At 36.4% G+C, this 21106-nt stretch overlaps 2 protein-coding genes across 2 annotated transcripts in view; one reads left to right on the forward strand and one right to left on the reverse strand.

The window, feature by feature from the left end:
* The window catches only part of LOC107087590 (brevican core protein-like), a 40444-nt gene extending 33746 nt beyond the window's left edge, over positions 1 to 6698 (forward strand). Inside the window, exons 12-15 of the mRNA XM_015379285.1 lie at positions 2132 to 2214; positions 2384 to 2528; positions 3688 to 3870; positions 6156 to 6698. Of these exons, the coding sequence (XP_015234771.1) occupies positions 2132 to 2214; positions 2384 to 2528; positions 3688 to 3870; positions 6156 to 6271 (527 nt within the window). The 3' untranslated portion in view covers positions 6272 to 6698. The remainder of the gene's footprint in view (positions 1 to 2131; positions 2215 to 2383; positions 2529 to 3687; positions 3871 to 6155) is intronic.
* A 4029-nt stretch (positions 6699 to 10727) lies between these two features.
* Positions 10728 to 15880, reverse strand: hapln2 (hyaluronan and proteoglycan link protein 2). Its single transcript, XM_015373024.1, has 6 exons — positions 15700 to 15880; positions 15431 to 15536; positions 14184 to 14549; positions 13867 to 13983; positions 13595 to 13777; positions 10728 to 11933 (listed from the first exon to the last, which is right to left on the reverse strand). Exons 2-6 carry the CDS (start codon positions 15522 to 15524, stop codon positions 11656 to 11658), a joined length of 1038 nt encoding a protein of 345 aa, XP_015228510.1. The 5' UTR covers positions 15525 to 15536; positions 15700 to 15880; the 3' UTR covers positions 10728 to 11655.
* Between the last annotated feature and the right edge of the window lie 5226 nt (positions 15881 to 21106).

Raw genomic sequence — 21106 nt, forward strand, 5'->3', positions numbered from 1 at the left:
TCCAGTTTGCGAGCGCAAATTACTGCACGCAAAATTGGATCTTGATAAATCCGGCCCTTAGTGTCAAGTTGGGTGTCATGTTTGACAGGACTCAAATGCAGACACTGAAGCTGAACGTAATTACTTACAGATTTAAGAACAAAAACGGGTAAAGGACCAAAAATCGAACGACATAAATCTACAAAATCCACAAAAACTTAGAACCAGGAATACTCACAACAATGGTGACAAACCAGCAAGAGTGACTGAGCAGGAGGTGCATATATGGGAGAGAGAAACAAAGACCAGCCTAATCAGCAGACTGGGAGCAGGTGTGGACAGAGGAGTCTAGAAGGGAAAAGGAGACTGGCACAAGAGGACACCAGAGGGGAAACAAGAAATACTTAAGAACTCAAATACAATAAAAAATAACTAGCATAACACAAAATGGAAATAAAACCAATGAAAACTCAAAGATAAAACTTAAACAGAAGCAAAACAATGACACTTACAGGAGAAGTTTCTGTACAATTTCCCTTTGGTTTCTGAGCCAAAGAGAAAGAAATAGCCTGAGCAAGAAAAAAAAATGTTTTACAGGAAGTAAGAAACAGAAAGTTTGGAAAATGTGACGCTATAGTTTTCTGCAGAGTATAGTAGTATAGAGTAGTTTTAAGTTTTACATTCGAGTAAAGTCAAACTTGTACCCAAAACTGAAGTTTCAAAGACTTCTTCATATTTTGGTTAAGGTTTTAACAGCTGTCAGACGTTGACAAAATTCTGTTAGTTTGCAGAAAAAGAAGGAAGTTCAGCCTTAATAATCAAAATTCCTTCAAATAGTCAGAGTGGAGGTTAACTCACTGTCGATTTCTTGCCACCAGAAACTAAAGTGTCAGCGTTATAAAGCTTTCTGATGTCATTGGTTTATTTTGAATGTATCTGTATCTGCAGGCTGTTACCATATTAAACTGTTTAAAGGGAAACTGTGGTCAGATACAGAAGAAATGAAGACGAAAAGTAAATATGGGCTTTTAAATTTGAAGACTTCAGTCGGATGGTTTGCTGTTTTCTGCCATGCCTACAATCAGGTGTTGAAATTAAGCCATGGCTCATCTTTGGATCAGATTTATATAATGACTCTCTGAAGGTCTGACTTTAAAGGAATAGTACACCCAAAACATGATTAGCCTTCATTTTCTACTCACCCCCATGCTGAACAACACTCTGGAGTACTTTTTTGATATCTCAAATGCATCTGGAGATCTGGGAGGCTTCTTGCTGTCTGCTGACATTCAAATAATGGAGGTCTATGGTGCCCGAAGCAGAAAGGTCCATAAAAGTCCACAAAAAACGTGTCAATATTCCTCCATACTGCTCGTCCAATGTATTCCAAGTGTCCTGAGTGGGTAGCATCCAGAATTTACTCGAAACGAAGTCATTTAGAATGTTTTTAGAGCATAAACAGTAGTGTATAGGATTTCCTGAAAGCGCGCGCCTGCGAGCTCACGACGCTACGGAAACCGCGGCAGACCAAACCAGATGAAAGTGCGCATTCAGCTCGGCAAAGAACTCATGCTCTTCCTCAACACTGAAGTCCTCAGACATTTTTCTTTCGTTGTTTCTTTCTTTGCACAGGTAAACAGCACATTTCTTCTACTACGCTTGCATTATCGGCAGAGCAGACGCTGAATGCGCACTTTCATCTGGTTTGGTCTGCCGGCTTCCGTAGTGTCGTGAACGTGCAAGCTCGCGCTTTCACAATCTACTTATCTGTCAGCATCATGGCGCATCATGGCGCTATCTCCTGCAGTCCATGGGAGAAAGGCAAGGTATACCATGGACAGGTAGAAGGACTAGAGACACAGAACCATGCACACCCACCTAAGGACAATTTAGAGAGGCCAATTAACCTACCAGTCATGTTTTTGGACTGAGGGAGGAAGCCGGAGTACCCAGAGAGAACTCACGATGCACGAGTGGAACATGCAAAGTCCATGCAGAAGGACTCTGGTCGAACCCATGACCTTTTTGCTGCAAGGCAACAGTGCATCAAACAGCGCCACCTCCCAGCCCACCATAGCTATGGAAATAAATATTCTGTGTACTGATTACGTAATGTGATAAAATGAGTGATTTGGTTCATTTACACATTTAGATAAATACAGAGAGTATCAGTGGATTGGACTAAATGACAGAACCATTGAAGGAGACTTCCGCTGGTCAGATGGAAACCCGCTGGTGAGTTTTCCTGCAGTTCCTCCAAATGCTTTGACTTTGTGTTTCAGAACATCTTCATTTCTTTTCCTCAATTTTTTCTTTTTTATTTGCACTTTTATTATTTTGGGTTGGTGAGTATAAAAAACAAGTAGCAAATAGCTGGATTTTCCTTTGCCTCCTCTGCTTTTAGCTCTATGAGAACTGGTACAAAAACCAACCTGACAGCTACTTCCTGTCTGGGGAGGACTGTGCGGTGATGGTGTGGCATGATGGCGGCCGATGGAGCGATGTGCCATGCAACTACCACCTCTCCTACACCTGCAAGAAGGGTGTCTGTGAGTTCCTATCTCTTAACGATAACTTTTTCAGTTTGGAGTCTCATTTTAAAGCAGCTCTAACTGACTTATAACAGTCATATAAATGTTTATGAAAGAATTGAGAAGTCTGTCCTCTCCCCTTGCTTTCTTTGGTCAAAAACCAACATATGCAACTTTCCATCAACCTGGTGGCAGTATTTTAGCCCTGTTTTCGTGGTACATTGTGTAGCTTTACAGTAGCCTAATGTGAAGCGACTGGCATTGACAGACACATGACCTCCTAGTGATAATGGAACAGTTTTGAATTTTGAAGGTTTATAATACGGAGAAGCCAGCAAAAAGGGCTACGAAAACCTTTGTCCAAAATGTAAATTAAGGATAACTGATTGGGAAAAGGCTCCCAGAAGAGAGAATTTGGGCAAGGCATTTATTCCTGGGGGAAACCTTAAAAACAAGGGTGAAAAAACTGGTGTAGAGCTGTAAATACCATATGTTCTAACCTCTATTATTGTTAAAGGTATTGTGGAGAATTTTCCACTTATAAAACAAATGCACATGTACAACCCTGTTCCCGCTACCGAGGGGAACGTCTATTAAACGTGCACGAGAGCGTGCACAAGCCCATTTCTCCTCTTGCACGCTCTGTTTAAAAGTTGCTGTCAATCATCAGAATGACTGACAATTAGGAAGACCACTTATTTTGATAATCCACCGGGAAAAAAATAATCATCCACTATGCTATCTATATCGTAACTGATTGATTTTTAGCACCCTGCTTTAAAACAGGAAGAGGCTGAATGGAAGCAAGTGAAATGGTTTACTTGACAGGCAGACCTACATTTCACCATGGTGGTAGTGGCACCCTAGTGGTTAGGGCATTGCGCTTGACCCCAGAGGTTCTGAGTTCAAGCCCCACTACCGCAGACTGCTGCTCTGGGTCCCTGAGCAAAGAACTTTAACCCCACCCCGGGCGCCGCACAATGGCAGCCCTCTGCTCCTCACGGGGATTGGTTAAATGCAGAGGTGAATTTCTCCTGTGAGATTAATAAAGTTAAATCATTATTATTACTGACTTGATTAACAGCAACAATTTGTGGTGCTATTTTTAAAAGGTTCTGTAAGGGGAAGTGTCACTGCTGCTTTAAGGTTATTACTAAAGCTTTCTTTTCCCCCACAGCATCCTGTGGAGAGCCCCCTCGGGTCCCACACGCTCTGGTGTACGGGAAGAAGCGCTCGCGCTATGAGACCAACAGCAGGGTTCGGTACTACTGTGAGGAGGGTTTTATACAGAAGCTGAATCCTGTGATCCAGTGTCTGCCTGGAGGCCACTGGGAGGCGCCGCAGATTACCTGCATACCAAGTGAGTTCATTATATGGACTGCCTTTTATTGTTAATTGGAATAAAATAAATACTGTAACAGACTCATATAGGGTGATGTGAAAACTGAGGATGATGTAAATTCTAGCTTCTTATTTTCCCTCCAACAAAACAAGATGAATGCAGACAATTTTATCTGCGAAAGAGTAAAAATATCCAACATGAATACATTAATTTAAAGCATAGAGAGCTATCTTGTTCCTGAAGGTTTATCCTTTATCCATCTCTCCACTTTTTATCTTCAGTTTTTGTTGATCTTCTCTTTAGATTTCTTTGCAGAATAGAGCCAAGTACTTTTACCATTGGTCCTCAGGAATTTCCCCATACTTATTAATGTTTTGGCTTTTTTTTTTTGGTTTGAAAAAATCTATTTAGAATATTTTCTGTATTTTTCCTGTAGTTTACTGAACGTTTTTCTTAGCAAGCCGTCCCCTGTGTCTCCATGTTGCTCCTTACTTTACAAGTATGAAAGTCACTAATAATGTGACACTAATGCAACTAATTTGACACTAAAATTATCAAAATAGAAAAAAATATTTTTTAAAGTAAAAAAAAATTCAGAGCATTTTTAAATATATATTCTAAGGCTATTAAAATCACTGAGCATAGCAGACATAGTTTTTTTTTTTATTGAATAAGAGAAGCAGCCTGCGACTATCTGTTAAAGGATATTTATGAAAAACATTTTTAATATTAAAATTGTGCTAAAAGGGGTATAGTCACATTATATGCTTGTATAAAAAAGACCCAAAAACATTTTTGATCATTATAAAAGAGGGCTAGATACACTAATGGTCCATCCTGATGGTGTCTAGATTTCTTCTGAAATGTTATTTTTCTCCTTTTATTGAGCCTGTTTTAATTATTCAGTTTCCTGTCCTTAGCTGACAGGTTTGATGTTGATGTGGTGTTATATATAACATGGTATTTTGTTTTAATTATTTAACCTTCATTTAACCAGGATGTATTTCTATTCATATCAAATAATAGATTTTTTAATGGAGTATTCACCAGAAGGCGACAACAAAAACAAAACAAAAAAATTTACTGTTCATCTAAACAACTTGGCCATTTTTTAAATCTGACATCTCATCCAAACACCAACCCTTTAATGGATATGTTCTCTTTATCTGACCATTCTCTGAAAACGGAGAGATGGTTCTGCATAAAGAAGCCAACAAAGCCGCTGAAAACTTCTAGAAGTTATTCTGGTTTGTGTTTTTTTTTTCTCCTTTCCCTCCCTCCACTGCTCTATCTCTATCTCTATCTTTCTTAATTCTTATAACCTCTCGTTTGCTCACCTCCCTTTCAATCTCTGTAGTCATTGCTGTTTTTTTTTTTTTTTTGTTAAACCCAAAGCAATCTCTAACACAGTCACCAAGTGGAACCTAATTGCAACAGCCAACCGAACACATTGGCTCCACCGCATCTAGGCACCTGCAGTTGTTCTTGAAAGTTTACATACCCTTCCATTAAAGTCAGAAAAAAAATCAGCTACCATTAGTATACATTTTAATTTAAATAAGAAATAAAAATGATAAAAACAGAAATCATGACAATGATTTTGAAAAAAAAGAAGGAAATACACACACACACACACATATATATATATATATATATATATATATATATATATATATATATATATATATATAATTCATTCTAAACAAAAAAACAAAATCAATATTTTATTTAACTAAATTATAATTTAGTATTTTTTTATTAATCATGACTTTTTTCATTTTTTTTAACTATTTGAATCACTAGCATGAATTTATAATTTCCTTTAATGGGAGGATGTGTAAACTTTCAAGCTTGGCTGTAAATATACTGTAATTTACTGAGTATCTGTCTTGTGATTGGCTGAATCTCCATCTGTCTTGCTTGTGAAGATGCTCACTTTTCAAGATAATATTCATTCCCAAAAAAAAAAAAAAAAAAAAAAAAAAAACCCACTGGACTTTTTTTTTTTTTTAAGTTTAAAGATGTTTTGATTCCCATCCACAAAGCTGTTTGAATTCAAAAGATCTGGAGTAGCGTTGATTTTCAGGCTTAATAGAGTGGACCAACAATTTGTCTTCAGAATCAGTTAAACAGGTGTTTTTTTGTTTTTTTTAGATAGGTGCAGATTTATTTAGGTTTTGGGAAGAACATGCTCAGTTCAAAACGTTTAGTTGTTTTCATCAACTCACAGAAAAACAGATGTATAGCTGTAAGCTTCACACTAAAACAGAGAAAATGTTCCTGTTTTGTTTTCCCATTTTTAGCTCACACATTGAGGGAGGATTCTCTGACTTCCCAGCCTGACCAGAATGAGGAGCTCATGAAAGCAGCTACAGAAAAAGCAGCACAACCCTCCTGGCGTCTTAAGTGGAATGATTAAAGGCATCTTGTCCTTTAAAAGAGAATAAAGATTTAAAACACCATCTCCCCCTGATTTTATTTTTTCTAAAAGGCTCCCATTGAATGATCTCATTAGGGTTGATTGTGTGAGAGAAACAAATTCAACCGATCTGATAAATACGTCAGAATGTTTTTAAGATGGTTTTGAAATGTTATACAGAAATTATTTTTATGTATAAAATCAAGTAAAAATATCAGTAATTTGCTGGATCTATTATCTGGATCTATTCTGTAAAAGTATGACACAAAACAGCTAATAAATCTGCTACAAAGGAATAATAAAATATTTGAAGAAGTATGAGATTCCTCCTGGTATTCTGTTTAGAAAATGAATAATAAAAACAGCTGGTTTACATTATCAGTGAAACTGAACCTGAATATTTCGTTTTTGGTAAATCCAATAATGGATTCAGACGGAAAGATAAACTTTTCTGTTTTATTATCATCATCATGTGTATTTTTTTTTTTTTTATTGCATTTCTTAGACATAAATATTTTGTCATCACGTTTTATATCTTTCAGAATATGAGAATACTCAGAATCAGCTTCTTTGACTTCCAATAAATGCAAGATGGATTTCCCGTTAATACTGTTATTGGATTCTTTTTCACTGATTTGTTCGTTTCAACTCATATTTCTTCACAAAAATGCATCAATTAAAACCTATGAAATTGAATGATAAACAATAACAAACTCTTTACTAAACATCTGAGGTAAAAGAGGCTTTGGTTTTTATTTGGGGATATCTGATTAATCGAGGCTGAATACAAATGCATGCTAAACACACATCTATATTCAATGATGAAAAGCAGTTATTTAAACCCAATAAGACACCTGATGTTTATTTGGTTCCTGATATAAAGCCAGACGTTCTTGTTTATTTTAATAACTGACATAAATGTGATAAAGCTCAAAACGACTTTAAAGGCTAATTTATGGTTGATTGATCCATTACATGTTAGAATTTTTTGGTCAAACTGCATGGATCTCTCCCCTGAAGGTAATCAAACCTGACTATAGCTCTATAATATCAGAGTGATTTGACTTTTTCTGACTAAAACATCAAAACAATTTTCTGTAAAATGCATTTTTCTTAGCATGTTATGAAAATGATGCAACATGAGGTACATCTCCACCTGCTGCCTCTCTAATGGGGTTTTTTTTCTCAGTAGCTTGTGATTTTTTTATGCCGAGGCTTTAGAGTAACACAATGTGCTTTTTTTTCTGTAAAACAAGCAGGTAGGGGACTGTTTTCTGACTGCTTTTTTGTTTGATCTTGCTAACATGGTTCCCTGATGCAGAAATCTGGTCCTTCAGTAGCAGATAAAAAATCCCAATGTGAGAGTTCACACCTGAATTAAATAACACATGCTGGAAGCATTTCCAGATTTGACAGAAAAACTGATTCCCTGCTGCTAAACAATGGTTAAGTTGTTTTATCGCTGTAAAAAGAAAGAGAAAATTTGATAGCCTACTCAGACCATCCTGAACCACTTGATTGTTCTGGTGACGTTTTGCAGAGTTTTAATTAGTGTTGCACCGATACTGATACCAGTATAGGGCGGGGCCTCGATCCAGCACTAAAATGGTGGTATCAGCATCTGCAAGTACCAACAAATAGGGCACTAATACCATTTTGAGAGCCAAAAGTTTCTTCCACTATTGTCACCCATTCCAGGTAGGCAATAAAAAGTTCTACTGGAATCACTTTGTATTAGCCTTTTTCCTGCTTCACAAAGGTAGGCAGCAGCTTGACAAAGCCATGATGACCATTATTTTTGTCAGGTTTATTCAATGATGATTATAAAATGAATGTGTGCTTATGAATCATTTGTGCAAGGGGGATGCTGCACTGTGTCTTGTGATGCAGTCAGGAGACCATCCTGCCTCGTGATTCTGGTGGAGCATCCTGTCTTTATGAACTGATCAATTGTTTTGTCAGAACAAATACTGTTTTGTGACCATGTGCTATGTTCTGTTAATAAAAGACGGCTGCAGGAGGGGATTCGGAGAAGGAAAGCTTAAAGTTGGGTCGGGCTTTTCCTTCCGCTCCTGCAGAAGCTGCTTGAACCTCTTTCCTGTGCAGACTCAATTTCTATTTATTTGCAAATCTACATTTCCTGAATCCAACATTTTACATCCAAGTAGTATGCAGTTCTTCATATATACACACACATCAATTTCAAACAGATGGTATCGGTATCGGCCGATACTGCACAGCCAGGTTTCGGTTACCGATATCGGGGCCAAAAAATGGCATCGGTGCAACACTAGTTTTAATTCTGCTTGTTTCCTGGTGCTGTTTTATTCACTTTCTATTTTCCTCTATGTCACTGTCTCTTTAGCCTTCATGAGTTTCTTTTTTCTACAGTATTATAATAACTCTTACACTTTCCCAAAGTTTGCAGTTTTCTTGCTAAAATGGGACAATTTTCTACATGATGGAAAAGCACATATTCTGAAGCTGATGCAAATATTGCTCATAATTATTTTCTGGCATACTGTATTACAAAAAAATAACAAAGCTCACATTAAATGTTTGTTTTATGGATGAAGGATTAATGTATTCTCTAAAAATGCAATAAAGAGGGAAAATGTCATTTTATAGCAAGTGGAATTTATACTTTTAAAAGCTGTCGGTTGATTTTAACTATGAAAATGATTAAAGTCTTTATGAAGGAATGAATATTTGGTCCCTGTTTATTTATAGATGTGATTTTTATTTTTATTTATTTACAACACAAAAAACATAAATAAATCAAAATAGTTTTTCTCTTCATTGAAGGGTATTGATCACTATTTTAGGGAAACAGCACCTGTCACGTCTCTAAACAGTTAAACAACTCGCCATGTGGCTCGGTGTCCTTTCTTCCGTCCCAGTTTCAATCTACAGGCCAATTACAGTCAACTGGTGGTTTTACAGGTGAAACTTTCATTCTCCTAATGGGCCAATTTATACTGAATGTTCTGGCTTTGCAGCATTCAGAGGGATTCTCTATAGATCTTCATCATTAGTGTATGAGAGCAGCAAGGTTAATTCCCAGTTTTTCTTAAATATTTCTTTTACAAAAAAAAAATGGGAAGAATAATGAATAAATCTGATTAATGTCACATGCTGTTTGGTTTAATGGATGAACAAGAGGAGTTAGTTATCATCACAGTTTGTTTGAAAAGATCATTATAAGACAAGGGAAAAAAGGATAACAATTTTTAGGAAAGTAAAGACACAAATACTGTTTTGTTTTCCATAATGTGGTAAACTTCACATATTCTGTTGTGAACATGTGGATGAAAATGGATTTGATTTGATGATGTGAAGCCGTCACCATTGGCATGACAGTCAGCCATCTGTGACATACTTACATTTTTCTCCATTCTTCTACATACTGTATAATGAGTCAGACTGAGTTATCAAGGCAGCTGTGTCAGATCTGCCTAAATTTCATAGCTCATATAAATTAACCAGACAAAAAACAGAAATGTACCGGTAATTAAAAATTGGCCCATGACTACAAATATATTCAAAGCTTGGATGGCGCCGTCCCTTTGTGCACTTCACAGATCTTTAGTTTAAATCTCAGCATGATGCTTTCTGACATTTATATCCAAGCAGGTAGGCTGCCGACCCCTCAGACCCTAAACAGAACTGAGAGGGTGAAGAAAATGACTGGATGGACATACCCTCAATAATGGCGTAGTTGATTATAATACATTTTCTTCTGTAGTAAAGATGTTTTTGGCTATTTTATGTATAATTTTACATAAAATGCACTTCTAATCTAAAACTGATGTTATATACAACTGAAGTGTTAAGAATGCTTAGGTTTGCCTGTCAAACTGTTGGAAATACAGGATGTTTCAATGACTGAATCAAATTATTCCTTTGAATTTCTTTACATTTCAGAAAACTATATTAAGAGGATTTGGTTGCAGTTCATGGTACTTATTAATATCTGTAATTTTGGGGAAAATTTTAGTTTCTTACATCACCCTAATGCATAACTGGACAACTTTTTGTATGGAGCAATCAGGGGGAACTTTATTCATCATCATCATCATCATCATCATCATCATCATCATCATCATCATCATCATCATCATCATCATCATCATCATCATCATCATCATCATATCTTGTCGCTCCAACTCCAAATCCAATGACAGCCTTGCCTCCTGAAGATCCTTGTTACAGTACGTTGGGCCAAGTTTGCATTTATGCAAAAGGTAACGGTCAATAAAATCCCATTCATAGGTTTCTAAACTTCTTAATATAAGTAAAAAAAAAAAACTTAAAGAAAAAATATATTTTTTTTGTCCAATGATTCTCATATGTGATTTTGGATTTTTTAATCTGTGATGGCACAAGTTTAAATTCTAGATTCTTACTCATAAATTGATGATTTGTACTTGTACTGCTAAAAAGTTATCTCTTGTTTTTGTAACTTTTATTGGCGCAGATACAAAATCCGATGCGCCATATGAATGATTTGACGACAAATAACAAATACAAATCTTACATCTATTCGTGTTTATTGACCTACATTTATCAATTCAGACATTTATGTTTTCACTTACAGTGATTTTACCCCATTCCTGACTTTCTGTAGATTTCTCAAGCTTACAGACTGATTCTGCATTTCACACTTTATTACTATGTCAAAGGAAAAAGACAACAATTAACTAACTTAAGTACAGAATGTGTTTGCTTGACACTCAAACTTTTCCCTTTATGATTATTACATAAAATCTGTTGATACACCTTGAGATCATTACAGCATAAAACAAGAAAATCTGAATTATAAGCAAATGATATACAGTTTTAGAGACAATAAATTACAACTGGTGACATTGATAAAACTATCATCATTTTCTTTTAGTATGTTACATTCTTGACTTTTAAGAGTAGGCTCATTTTTAATCAAGGCGAGTATGAATTTGACAAATATTTTTGCTATGGGGTTATAATAAAAAAAACTCAAATATGAAAGTAAATTAAAAACAACTTAGGGGAAAACACAACAATAGTTAGAGGACTCAATTACTGTAGAACTGATTTTAAATTGAATAATTCTGGTTTCTATTGGTCTTTGAAGTAAGTTTAATCCCCCTTTATTACACTCACAGGAAGCAGGATAGAAACACATTTTACATTGAAACTCTGGAAGGTTTCCGCAACAGTAAAGTAGCTGTTAGAGGCTAAGTTGATTGTTCATATGTACTGTTAAATGTTTTATGTCCTTCTTATTTTGCTTTACTTCTTGTTACACCATAGATTTCAGCAGCTTCTAATATCTTTATTAACCATTTTCAATCTTGGATGCCAAGGTCCTATAAAAACTGATTTCTTTTGCTTTGTAACATGGGTTATCTATAGCAAAATGCTCCATAGAGGTGAGTTGTTTTGCTTGGGAATCCAAAGGAGCGGACCCCTGCCTCTGGGATGCCTCCACAGTGTTTCCTGGGGTTGATGATGGGAAATCGTACGCTGCCGTCTCTCAGCCAGCCGCCATTACATTGGTCATATTTTTGGAAACGCCAGGCAGCATAAAGCTGGCCGACCAAAGCCAACTCTGAACTCTGACGCTTGCAGGCCAGCACTGCCTGGTCATAGGAGAAGGATCCTGATATGTAGTAGACGGAGCCTTTGTCACCAAGACAGAGACACAAAAACACATAAAAAATTCACAAAATGACATGTTGGGATTAAAAGTTTAAGATTTGACATTTTGTTGTGACTGTTTGGAATCTTTCCATACTGAATGTTTCTAACTAGTGAACTCTTTGCTCATTTATTTACTGCTTATGACTATTTTCAGCTAAAATTTGAATTTGATAAATGATCAATTAAAAGGATTGAAGGAGTCTGATGTTGTGATACAAGTTATCATACTTTTAATTAAGAATACATACAGCTCTTTCTTATATTCCTTATCTGATGATTACCTGTGCAGCACAGTTATCAATATGCCTTATTCAATTCATATTTTATCTCACAGACCAACACAAAATGGCTTACTGCAGAAAAATTTGAAAAAGGATAAATAATTAAAATTTTCCTGGAAATAACTCATCCGAGAAACATTGTTGGCATATATTATGACAATCCCAAATAAATCCAGCAACAAAACAAAACGGTGGCATATATGGGACACTTTCCATTCTTTTTGCAATTGTCTTCTACTTGGTCTTGTTCTGTGGTAAGTATTGGCTATATAAAAATGAACATACCTTGCATAAGTCTGACATTTCTGTAAAATAATTGTTAAGTGATCTTATATAAAGTTTAACTTTGGGAGATTCTGAATTAAACTCTATGTTACCAAAAAACATAAAACATTTCATAACAAACAGCAGGATAGGTTGGAAACCTTCCTCTCTGACCCGTTATGGTCAAACGCGTTGAGTGGTCGTCTTCCTGTTCCAGCCGATGCTTCTGGATGTAACGTCTTCGGGCGTTAGCTTTTTGCTTTGCTTTTTTCTTTAGGACTTGCCGTATTCTATTATTGTGGCCATTTTTGGTTTGCCATCTTAATTTTGTTTGCCTTTTTGTTGGGATAATCCTCTTTCGTAATTCTTGTTTTTAAAAAGATCATTAATAATAATCTAACTTTATTGATCTCACATTGGAGAAATGAACCTCCATATTTAACCCATCCCCTTGGGGAGCAGTGGGCTGCCATTGTGGGGCATCCAGGGACCAATCAGGGGTTAAGGGTCTTACTCAGAGACCTAGAGTGGCAGTCTGTGGGAGTGGATTTTGAACTCCCCAGGATTCCAAGCTCCATGCCCTAACCAATAGGCCGCCACTACCCTCTTTGGCTTTCCTTATAGGTTATGTTGGTATATTTGAAAAGGTTTTCTTAGTTTTTCCCATTTGTTTATCCCAAGCTAACCATCTTTCTCTCAGATAGCAGATTCCTTTTATGTGTGTCTCATCATTGGTTGTTTGAACCTGTTTTTATCCATTACTTAAAGCTACGGTTTGCTGTCGGTTTTCCTCAGGTCCTAAGTACATCTTCCTGTCTCTTTGCATGTAGAATTATCATCATTGAACTCATTGAACATCTTTGAACTGCATGGAACTCTCAAAAGGATTTAAGAGTCAGTCAGTATTTAACGTTGAATGATGTTGGTTATGTTGGGGTTTTTCTTTTTAGTATTAGCCTGGATGTTTAAACAGAACTTTTTTTTTTTTTTTTTTTCTCACACAATAATTGTTACGTGAGTTATTAGATTATCCATCCAGATTTAGGACAGGGTGGATAAAAGCCAATTTCCTTTCATACTTTGCTCTCCCACTTACCTGATATCTGGGATGTAAAGCAGAAAGCATCGAACCGATCATTGTCCTTATTTTTCGGCCCATAACTGCGAATGCCAGCTGGCAACTTTCCTCCACAGACCGGTCGTGGATGAACGATTGGATAATGAACTGTTCCATCATGAATCCAACCTGCATTGCACCAGTCCAACCCTTCAGTCCAGGCTGCAAGATGAAGTAGGTTAATGTGACGGGGCCAAACAGCACAAGCAATGTTGCATATAAGAAGTACAGGGTTAGACTAATAGTCATACCTTTGTAAAGCTGATTGTAGGTGGCTAATTTACCATCTTGCTCAGCACAAGCCTGCATGGCTTCATGGAAGTTGAATTTGTAACGTCCATGCTTACTTTGATATGGGAAAACCACACCTAAAAACAAAGGCAGCTTTTATCCCTAAGCCCTCATAAAACTCTGCCCCCATGCAGGTATAAACACAACTCTAGTAGAAATAGCTTATCAACTAAATTTAAGAGATCTGAAACCCCTTTTGATGCACTTAAGGTACTGCCTTAAAAATGTACCATCAAAGACCTACATGAAGATTTTTTTTAAATGAGTTTCTAGTTACCTTCAATCCTCAGAGTAATGACAATGTTCTCATCTTCGATGCCATTTATCAGCTCACACCGATACCTGCCATCATCCCCCAGCTCAAGATGCCTAAGCATCAGGGAGGCGTCCATGGTGTGAGCCCTCTGGAGAGAAGCCCGCTGTCCCACCGGGCCGTACGGCTTAAAAGCATTTGCATTCGATATCATTATGATATTTTGACGCCCGTTGTTCTCAGACTCCAGCTTTGTCCATTTAATCTTGTAGTGGTTAGGTTGGACTCTGAGGATGCAAGGTAAGGTGACATTATCTCCCCTTCGGCCAGTCACCTCGACCTGCACAGGTGGCTCAAGGAGATACTGAAGCTTCTTTAGTGTTCCTGGTTCTGTATGTAAAACAACATATCATATCAAACAAGTCATCTATGTAGAAAAAGTTTTTTTTTGGGTAAAACTGATAAAAAGCAATTTCATGTGATATGTTATATCTAGCAAGACACCAACCTGTGTTAGCTGTATAGTCAAAGATGCAACTTTTTATTTTTTTTCTTATATATTACCCTACTCCCAGCTTTATTTTTGTTCTCTATTAGCACATGCTTGAACAAGAGAAGGAATTGTTGCTAAGTCAATGACTTAAAGGAGACATATCATGCTTTCAAAATCATCCCTTTTTGTATTTATGTCATTCAGTTTTGGTCTATATTTACTGGAACTGCAATGCTTTGATCTGATTTGTCATAGTTTTTTTGGCTAGGTGTCTGTTTAACTGATTTTCTAAGGTATTCTTAGGTGTTTTCTCTGGTTTTGGTGATGTCTCTTTAAATGCCAATGAGGCACACCCAGCCCTCCTTACATATCCTCCCTGTTTAGCCACATCTGTAGTTTGACAGAAATTAGTTCAAGATGCATAATGGCCATCCACTAAGACATATGTTATATTGGTTGTTCCATTTTTTTCCCCTAGTTATTATTGATTATTATTTTCTATTACTATCTACTAGTAGTTAAATTAGATTGCTAATATGTTTGTACCATGATAATGGCTAAAATGAATGTTTTGCAGTTCCAATACACATTTAAAATCAGAAATATCCAAAATCAGGCAGATGGGATCAATAATTAGTGCTTAATGTACTCTACATTACTGTATTGACTATTACAAGAGCATGATTTGACTTAAAATGACAAATACAGGAATGAAAAACAATTAATAATGAATTACATAATTGATTCTGGTTATGATGACATAAAGTAGCATTTGTACCTGTTCTGTGAGGGTTATATGAGGCAGAAGTACAGGACAAGTAACTTAATGTTATAAAAGTAATCCTGACAAAGTTCCCTTTGAAGGAGGTCATTTCTCTCAGCTCCTGTAGTGCAAAAGAAAGCATGTTAAGTTAATTCAGATTTCACTGAACACAACTGATGGTGACAAAACAGTTAATAACAGAAACAGCTGTAAATAAAACATTCCTTATGTTCCACCATTAATGATCTCAAAATCTATTGTATTTTAAATCATAAATGACAAACCTGAATAACTGATTGGTGTCCAATTTCCCGGTCAGCCCCCTGTACTGTCCGACATGACTGCGAGGTCTTCTTGGTGTCCAATAAAGGATATTGTGAATAATTCTCAAACTAATTCATGTCTGTCCTTTATTTCCGTTGGCTCTTTGGTCAGAATGCTGAATGTTCAACTGTCTCAGTTCCACCCCCCCACTTTCCTCTATCTGGTCATAAGGTCCTCTCTGTCATTAACAATGTGTAAACAGGACGGCTGTCCTCTCTGCTCCAGATGTTAATGACCCAATGACGGTCTGACAGTCACACGCTTTCTTTCTGTTTTGTGGTGTCAACTATAAAATGACGACAGTGGAAATAAAAAGCTGATTGCAAAAAGATTAAACTAATGGTAAAAAAAAAAAAAAGCCAAATCAAACCTAAACAGGGACCGAATCTATGAATGCTTGTGGCTAAAGGCAAACTAGCAACATCACAGTCACCAAAATATCAATGTAAAAATATAAATGTGTTTAAATGTGCATTTTATTGCTACAAGATTGTTTTTCCATGTTTTCCTGTGTGGATTTTTAAGTGATGTTGTGACTCTGTGTGCTATTCTAATCTGTTCTGTTCTAATCTATTCTGTTCTATTCTATCTGAAAATGAGTTTTAATTTACCTATGCATGGCAGAAGTTATATTTACTGGTTGGTTTTTACAGTTTATCCTCTGGAACAGCCATAATGTTTACGCATGAAACATTTTCCATTATCATCAGCATTGAAATATATTGTTGACTAAGAAAGGATGAAAAAGGCAGAAAAATAAGTTAGTAGATATAAACACAACATTATTCTCATGTCATGAGATGAAATGCAATTAATGCAATTAATATATCCATATTTCTTCTATTTTTTCTATATTTGTTTGAATTTGCAGAACATAAAGGTTTTCTATGTTATACTCATTTTCTTCCATTTGGCTTAGGAGCGGATAATGGTTTGGGTTTAACTGATTCCAGGTACCCAATCAGGGGCTCTTTTTTATGACTTTTTAGAGTAGCTAACTGCACACAACTCCTGGTAATTAATGGCTGAATGTAGCTCACCTTTGTCAGTCAGTCATGACAAACTAATGTGAACTATTAACCCTTGTTTGCCATAAAACACCTTGAAAAAATGTGCCATCACACTGCTCTTTGGCTGCCCTTCGGGAACTAAGCAGTTCTGGTATGAAAGGGGAATACATCCATGCAACACCATACAGCTAAATATGAAAGTGAGTATGGTGGATTAATGGAAACTCTGTGGGCATGAGATAAGCTCTGGGTTTCTAAGGGTCTGGAGTCACATTCATGTTACTAACAGAGGTTGATAGAAAAGTTGGGTAACTGTATGAAAGCATGTAATTTAATTGGTAAATGGCCTCTACTTGTACGGCACTATTTTCAAGTCAGGAGACCTTTGATGGTCAGACTTAATGGTTACTAGTTTGATCTTGATTAATTGGAAAAAAAAATAATATCCTTGTGGTGGGACCTCATATGTTTTTTTGTCTCTGCCTTTAAATTCTTTAGATTATGGCCTTAAAGTTGTGAGGAGATAATTGATAGAAGTGTAAGGCTGTTATATGAAGGTAGGTATCCATATTGACTGAAGCCCATAGGTTAAGAGCCAATCACAAACGTCTCATAGTTGTTGCTCATTTAAACTGGTATAAAAATATTACAGCAGTTCAAATTAAAACTGTTATCTTGATTTGTTACTGTTACTTATTGATGATCCAGTTACTCTTATAAGCAGTGCTTTACATGTTCACTTCTCTCTTCTTTTTTTTTTTTTTTTTACAGTGACCTGTCTGGCAATATGGCAATAAGAATAATTGTCTTGATGCCAAAAAGAGCCCAACAGATTTTACTTTCACAAGTGGAGCGGTAGGGCTATCACCATAGTGTTCCGCTTGTTTCATGCATATAAATTGATTTATTATAATCATGCAGGGAGATTTACAGATTATATGGACACTGTAATGTAAGTAGAACAGAAGAGGAAAAACAGAAAAAAAGGAGAAAATATGAAAGAAAGAGGAGATAAAAAGGGAGATAATGATAAAACATTTTCAGTCTGCTTCATCACCTGCAAAGAGATGTAACAAGAACAGCACAACCAACAGACATGGAATGAGACATACAATAAAGTAACACCTAGATACTATCGCTGAAGTAGTATTATTTAATCTGAACACAGGTTCAGTTCTCAATATAACCTTTAGAGAAAAGGATCACTGGTGTGGAATATCCTTCAAACTCCATGTCTTTAATGAATTTATTAACTCTTGTGTAAATAAGTGCCTAATATATACATAACAATGGTTTTGAATTTGAAAAAATATTTTAAATACCTTATAGGTATTATTTTTTAATTGGCTTTACTTTGTCAGCTTATCTTTAATCTTTGTGCCCAACTCCTCTTAATTTATATAATATCATGCCAAGTGATTTTTTTTCACATTTGTAACTTCCTCATAAGACTTTGAACAAATCTAAAATAACTCAAACCCGGACCTGGGACTACAAAAACAATGTCAGTCAGGACTAGATCCAACATGCTCTTTCACACGGCCAATTTCACATTAAAGGGGAAAGAAGGTTCTCCTTCATTTCCTTCAGTTGCTAGAATGAAGCCTGCAAGTAGTGTTGCTTAAACATGCCTGAAGCAAAACAATAGAAGTTGGATGGAAAAGGTTATGCAAAACTCAACACAAATTAATTAAAATACATTTTTCCGTGATAGGTTCATGCAAATGTGTTTTTTGGATAAAAAAAAATCTGTATGATCGGGGTCAAGTTTAAAAAAATGTGAATTCAGACGCATTTGTTTTGCCCACACTGGTCTGGGAGTGACAGCTGGAGAAGATGTTTAGTTGGATCTGATTTCCCCTGCCTCTATTCGCCTCGTACAAAAGCACCATTGTGAGGGTCACTGTCTCAGTACAGACAGCAGGCGGTGAACACGCAAACACCGGCCAGTGTGTGTGTGTGTGTGGGGAAAAAAGGATGCAGTGATAGGATTCCTCTGTTTTTGCTTGTGTTGCTCATTCATTGTGCTCATCATCAATGGGACTCTTTCTTGTGCTCCAATTAGTATTCGGACAAACACCTCTAGGTGACAGAGGACAACTGTTCCAAGAAATACTCAGAGATATTTAGAACAATTTATGTTGCAATGACAGTTTGACATGCATTTTGTGTTAGAGGACCATTTGTACTGAATAATAATACTGGTCTCAGTGTATAGAGAATTTACACTTCAGTCTGCATGGATTACATTAGAATGCTCCTAACAACCGTTGCACCATCAGGAGGCTGACACTTAAAGAAACAGCATATTACTGATTGGTGAACATATATTCAAAACATTTCTCAATTATGGGCATCTGTGAGGAATAGAATTAATAATTCCTGTTTTGATGTTGGTTTAGTTGGAACATCAGTCTTTGATTATATCCTAAAGGTGTTTTTTAAAAACTATTAAAAGTTATTTAACTTAGATATGATTTATTTCATATAAAATGGTGTTATTACCCACGTTATTTAAAGCTCACAGGCAGCTTCACAATAGAAAAAGCAAAAATACAAATAATGATGCTTTATTATTATCATTTACTTTTTTGCTTTTTTATTTTTCTTATTTAACATAACAAACAAACATTTTTAGTGGATAGACTGAAGAAATATTGCCCTCTGCTGTTCACCTATTGGTACACAGAGAAGCCGAAGTAACTTATAAAACCGTTTATTTCCCAATTATTCAAATACTGATTATTTTAGGTCACCTGCAGGTGAATTTCTATGATTTATCTAAAGAAAGTCACCAGTCGTCTTTAAAAACGAGAGAACTTGTGATCTCTGGGCTGTTTCTGTTGAATTCTTCTCCTTGTGCAGCTGGTTTTATTTTCGTTAACTCCCTGCAGCTGCTGATGGTTTACAGTGATGTATTATGGCCTGCAGGAAAACACACGCTCATTCTTTGTGACACAACGTTTAAGTTTGATTGATGAAAATGTTGTTTTTCCGAAAGTCACTTTGATGTAGATGGCTTCCACTGTGAGACTACAATCACATTTTTCTTTAACTCTAATTGCAGTTACAAATATATAATAATTAAATACTAGATATATTACAATTATATAATTATATAGGTAAAAGTTTACTGTGATCTTTCTAACTTTGTCTGCAAGCCATTAAAAGGTGCTGGAGACATGAATTTGTCCTAACTTTAAAGTGAATCCTGAAATCCTGAATGGTTGAAAGCCTGATGTTGAGGAGATGACTGAAGCTGATATGAAAGCAGGTTGGCCCGCCTTCAGCCCTGATGTAGTGTCGGTATCATGTGTTGCATCAGTACGTGACCGTTGAAAAAAAAACCTGTGACAAGTGATGGGGCCTTGGAGGAGCCACATGACAAGAGGAAAAAACATTTTGACAACTTTGAATGACCCTCCCTCTTCCTGCATAGACATGAAACCCCTATAACTTTATGATTCCTATAAATGCATGCTAGGCTGAGAATTTCACAAAGATTTGCTTTTTTGTTTGTTTTACACTGTTAATTATGCCTCTCATGCAAGTTCGTTTTGTCAGTTTTTATAGGCCCACTGAGCGAAGGTTATGTTTCCTATCACCCTGCACTTTAAAAAATGCTAGTACCTTCGCTGTCTTTGAATACTCCTGGCAGACAGCAAAAGCCTAAGGGTACGGGTAATTGATTTCCTGACTTCTTGATATCCAGGAAATAAATTACATTAAAATTGAAAAAGCATATAAATTTTTCAAAAGCAGCTTCTTAATTTCAGTAATTTTGGTTCTTTATACATAGAAGCTGAAATAAGGGGTCGTTCATAGAGTAGTGGTGTAAGTCTCCTAATGCCATGTGGGGCGCCTGAGTTCAAATTACAGAAGTAGGGCATCTGGCATAGAAAGTTTGCGAGATTAAATGTGTAATTTAGTCTGACCCCAATGAATGAGACATCGAAAGATTGTTGATGAGAAGAATCTGTTGTTTTTTTAAGCCATGTCTGTGCCTATTGGCCAATGCTCTGACCAATGAGCGCAACTGACTGTGACGTAGTAAAAGCGACAGAAAGCAGGAGGGAGAGTGTAAACAAACAGCCTGATGGTAAAACGGTGAATACGTCCTTCTTACAAATGAATGAGTGTAAAGCCTCTGCTCATTTTTCAACAAAACCCCCAAATCTAATGCTGCGTTCACACCGGGGGCAGCAAAAGCAGCAAAATCGCGTCTGCTGCTTCATTTTTGCTGCTTGTACCAGTGAATTCTGACGCGCGGCTGAAGCAGCTTTGCTGCTCTGGCTGTGCGGTGCAAAAGTGGCTCTGACGCGCGTTGGGCGGAGCTTCACTATCCTTTCTCTGCCTT

This window comes from Cyprinodon variegatus, unplaced genomic scaffold (assembly GCF_000732505.1).
Source record: "Cyprinodon variegatus isolate N-32 unplaced genomic scaffold, C_variegatus-1.0 Scaffold0, whole genome shotgun sequence".
Taxonomy (NCBI): Eukaryota; Metazoa; Chordata; class Actinopteri; order Cyprinodontiformes; family Cyprinodontidae; genus Cyprinodon; species Cyprinodon variegatus.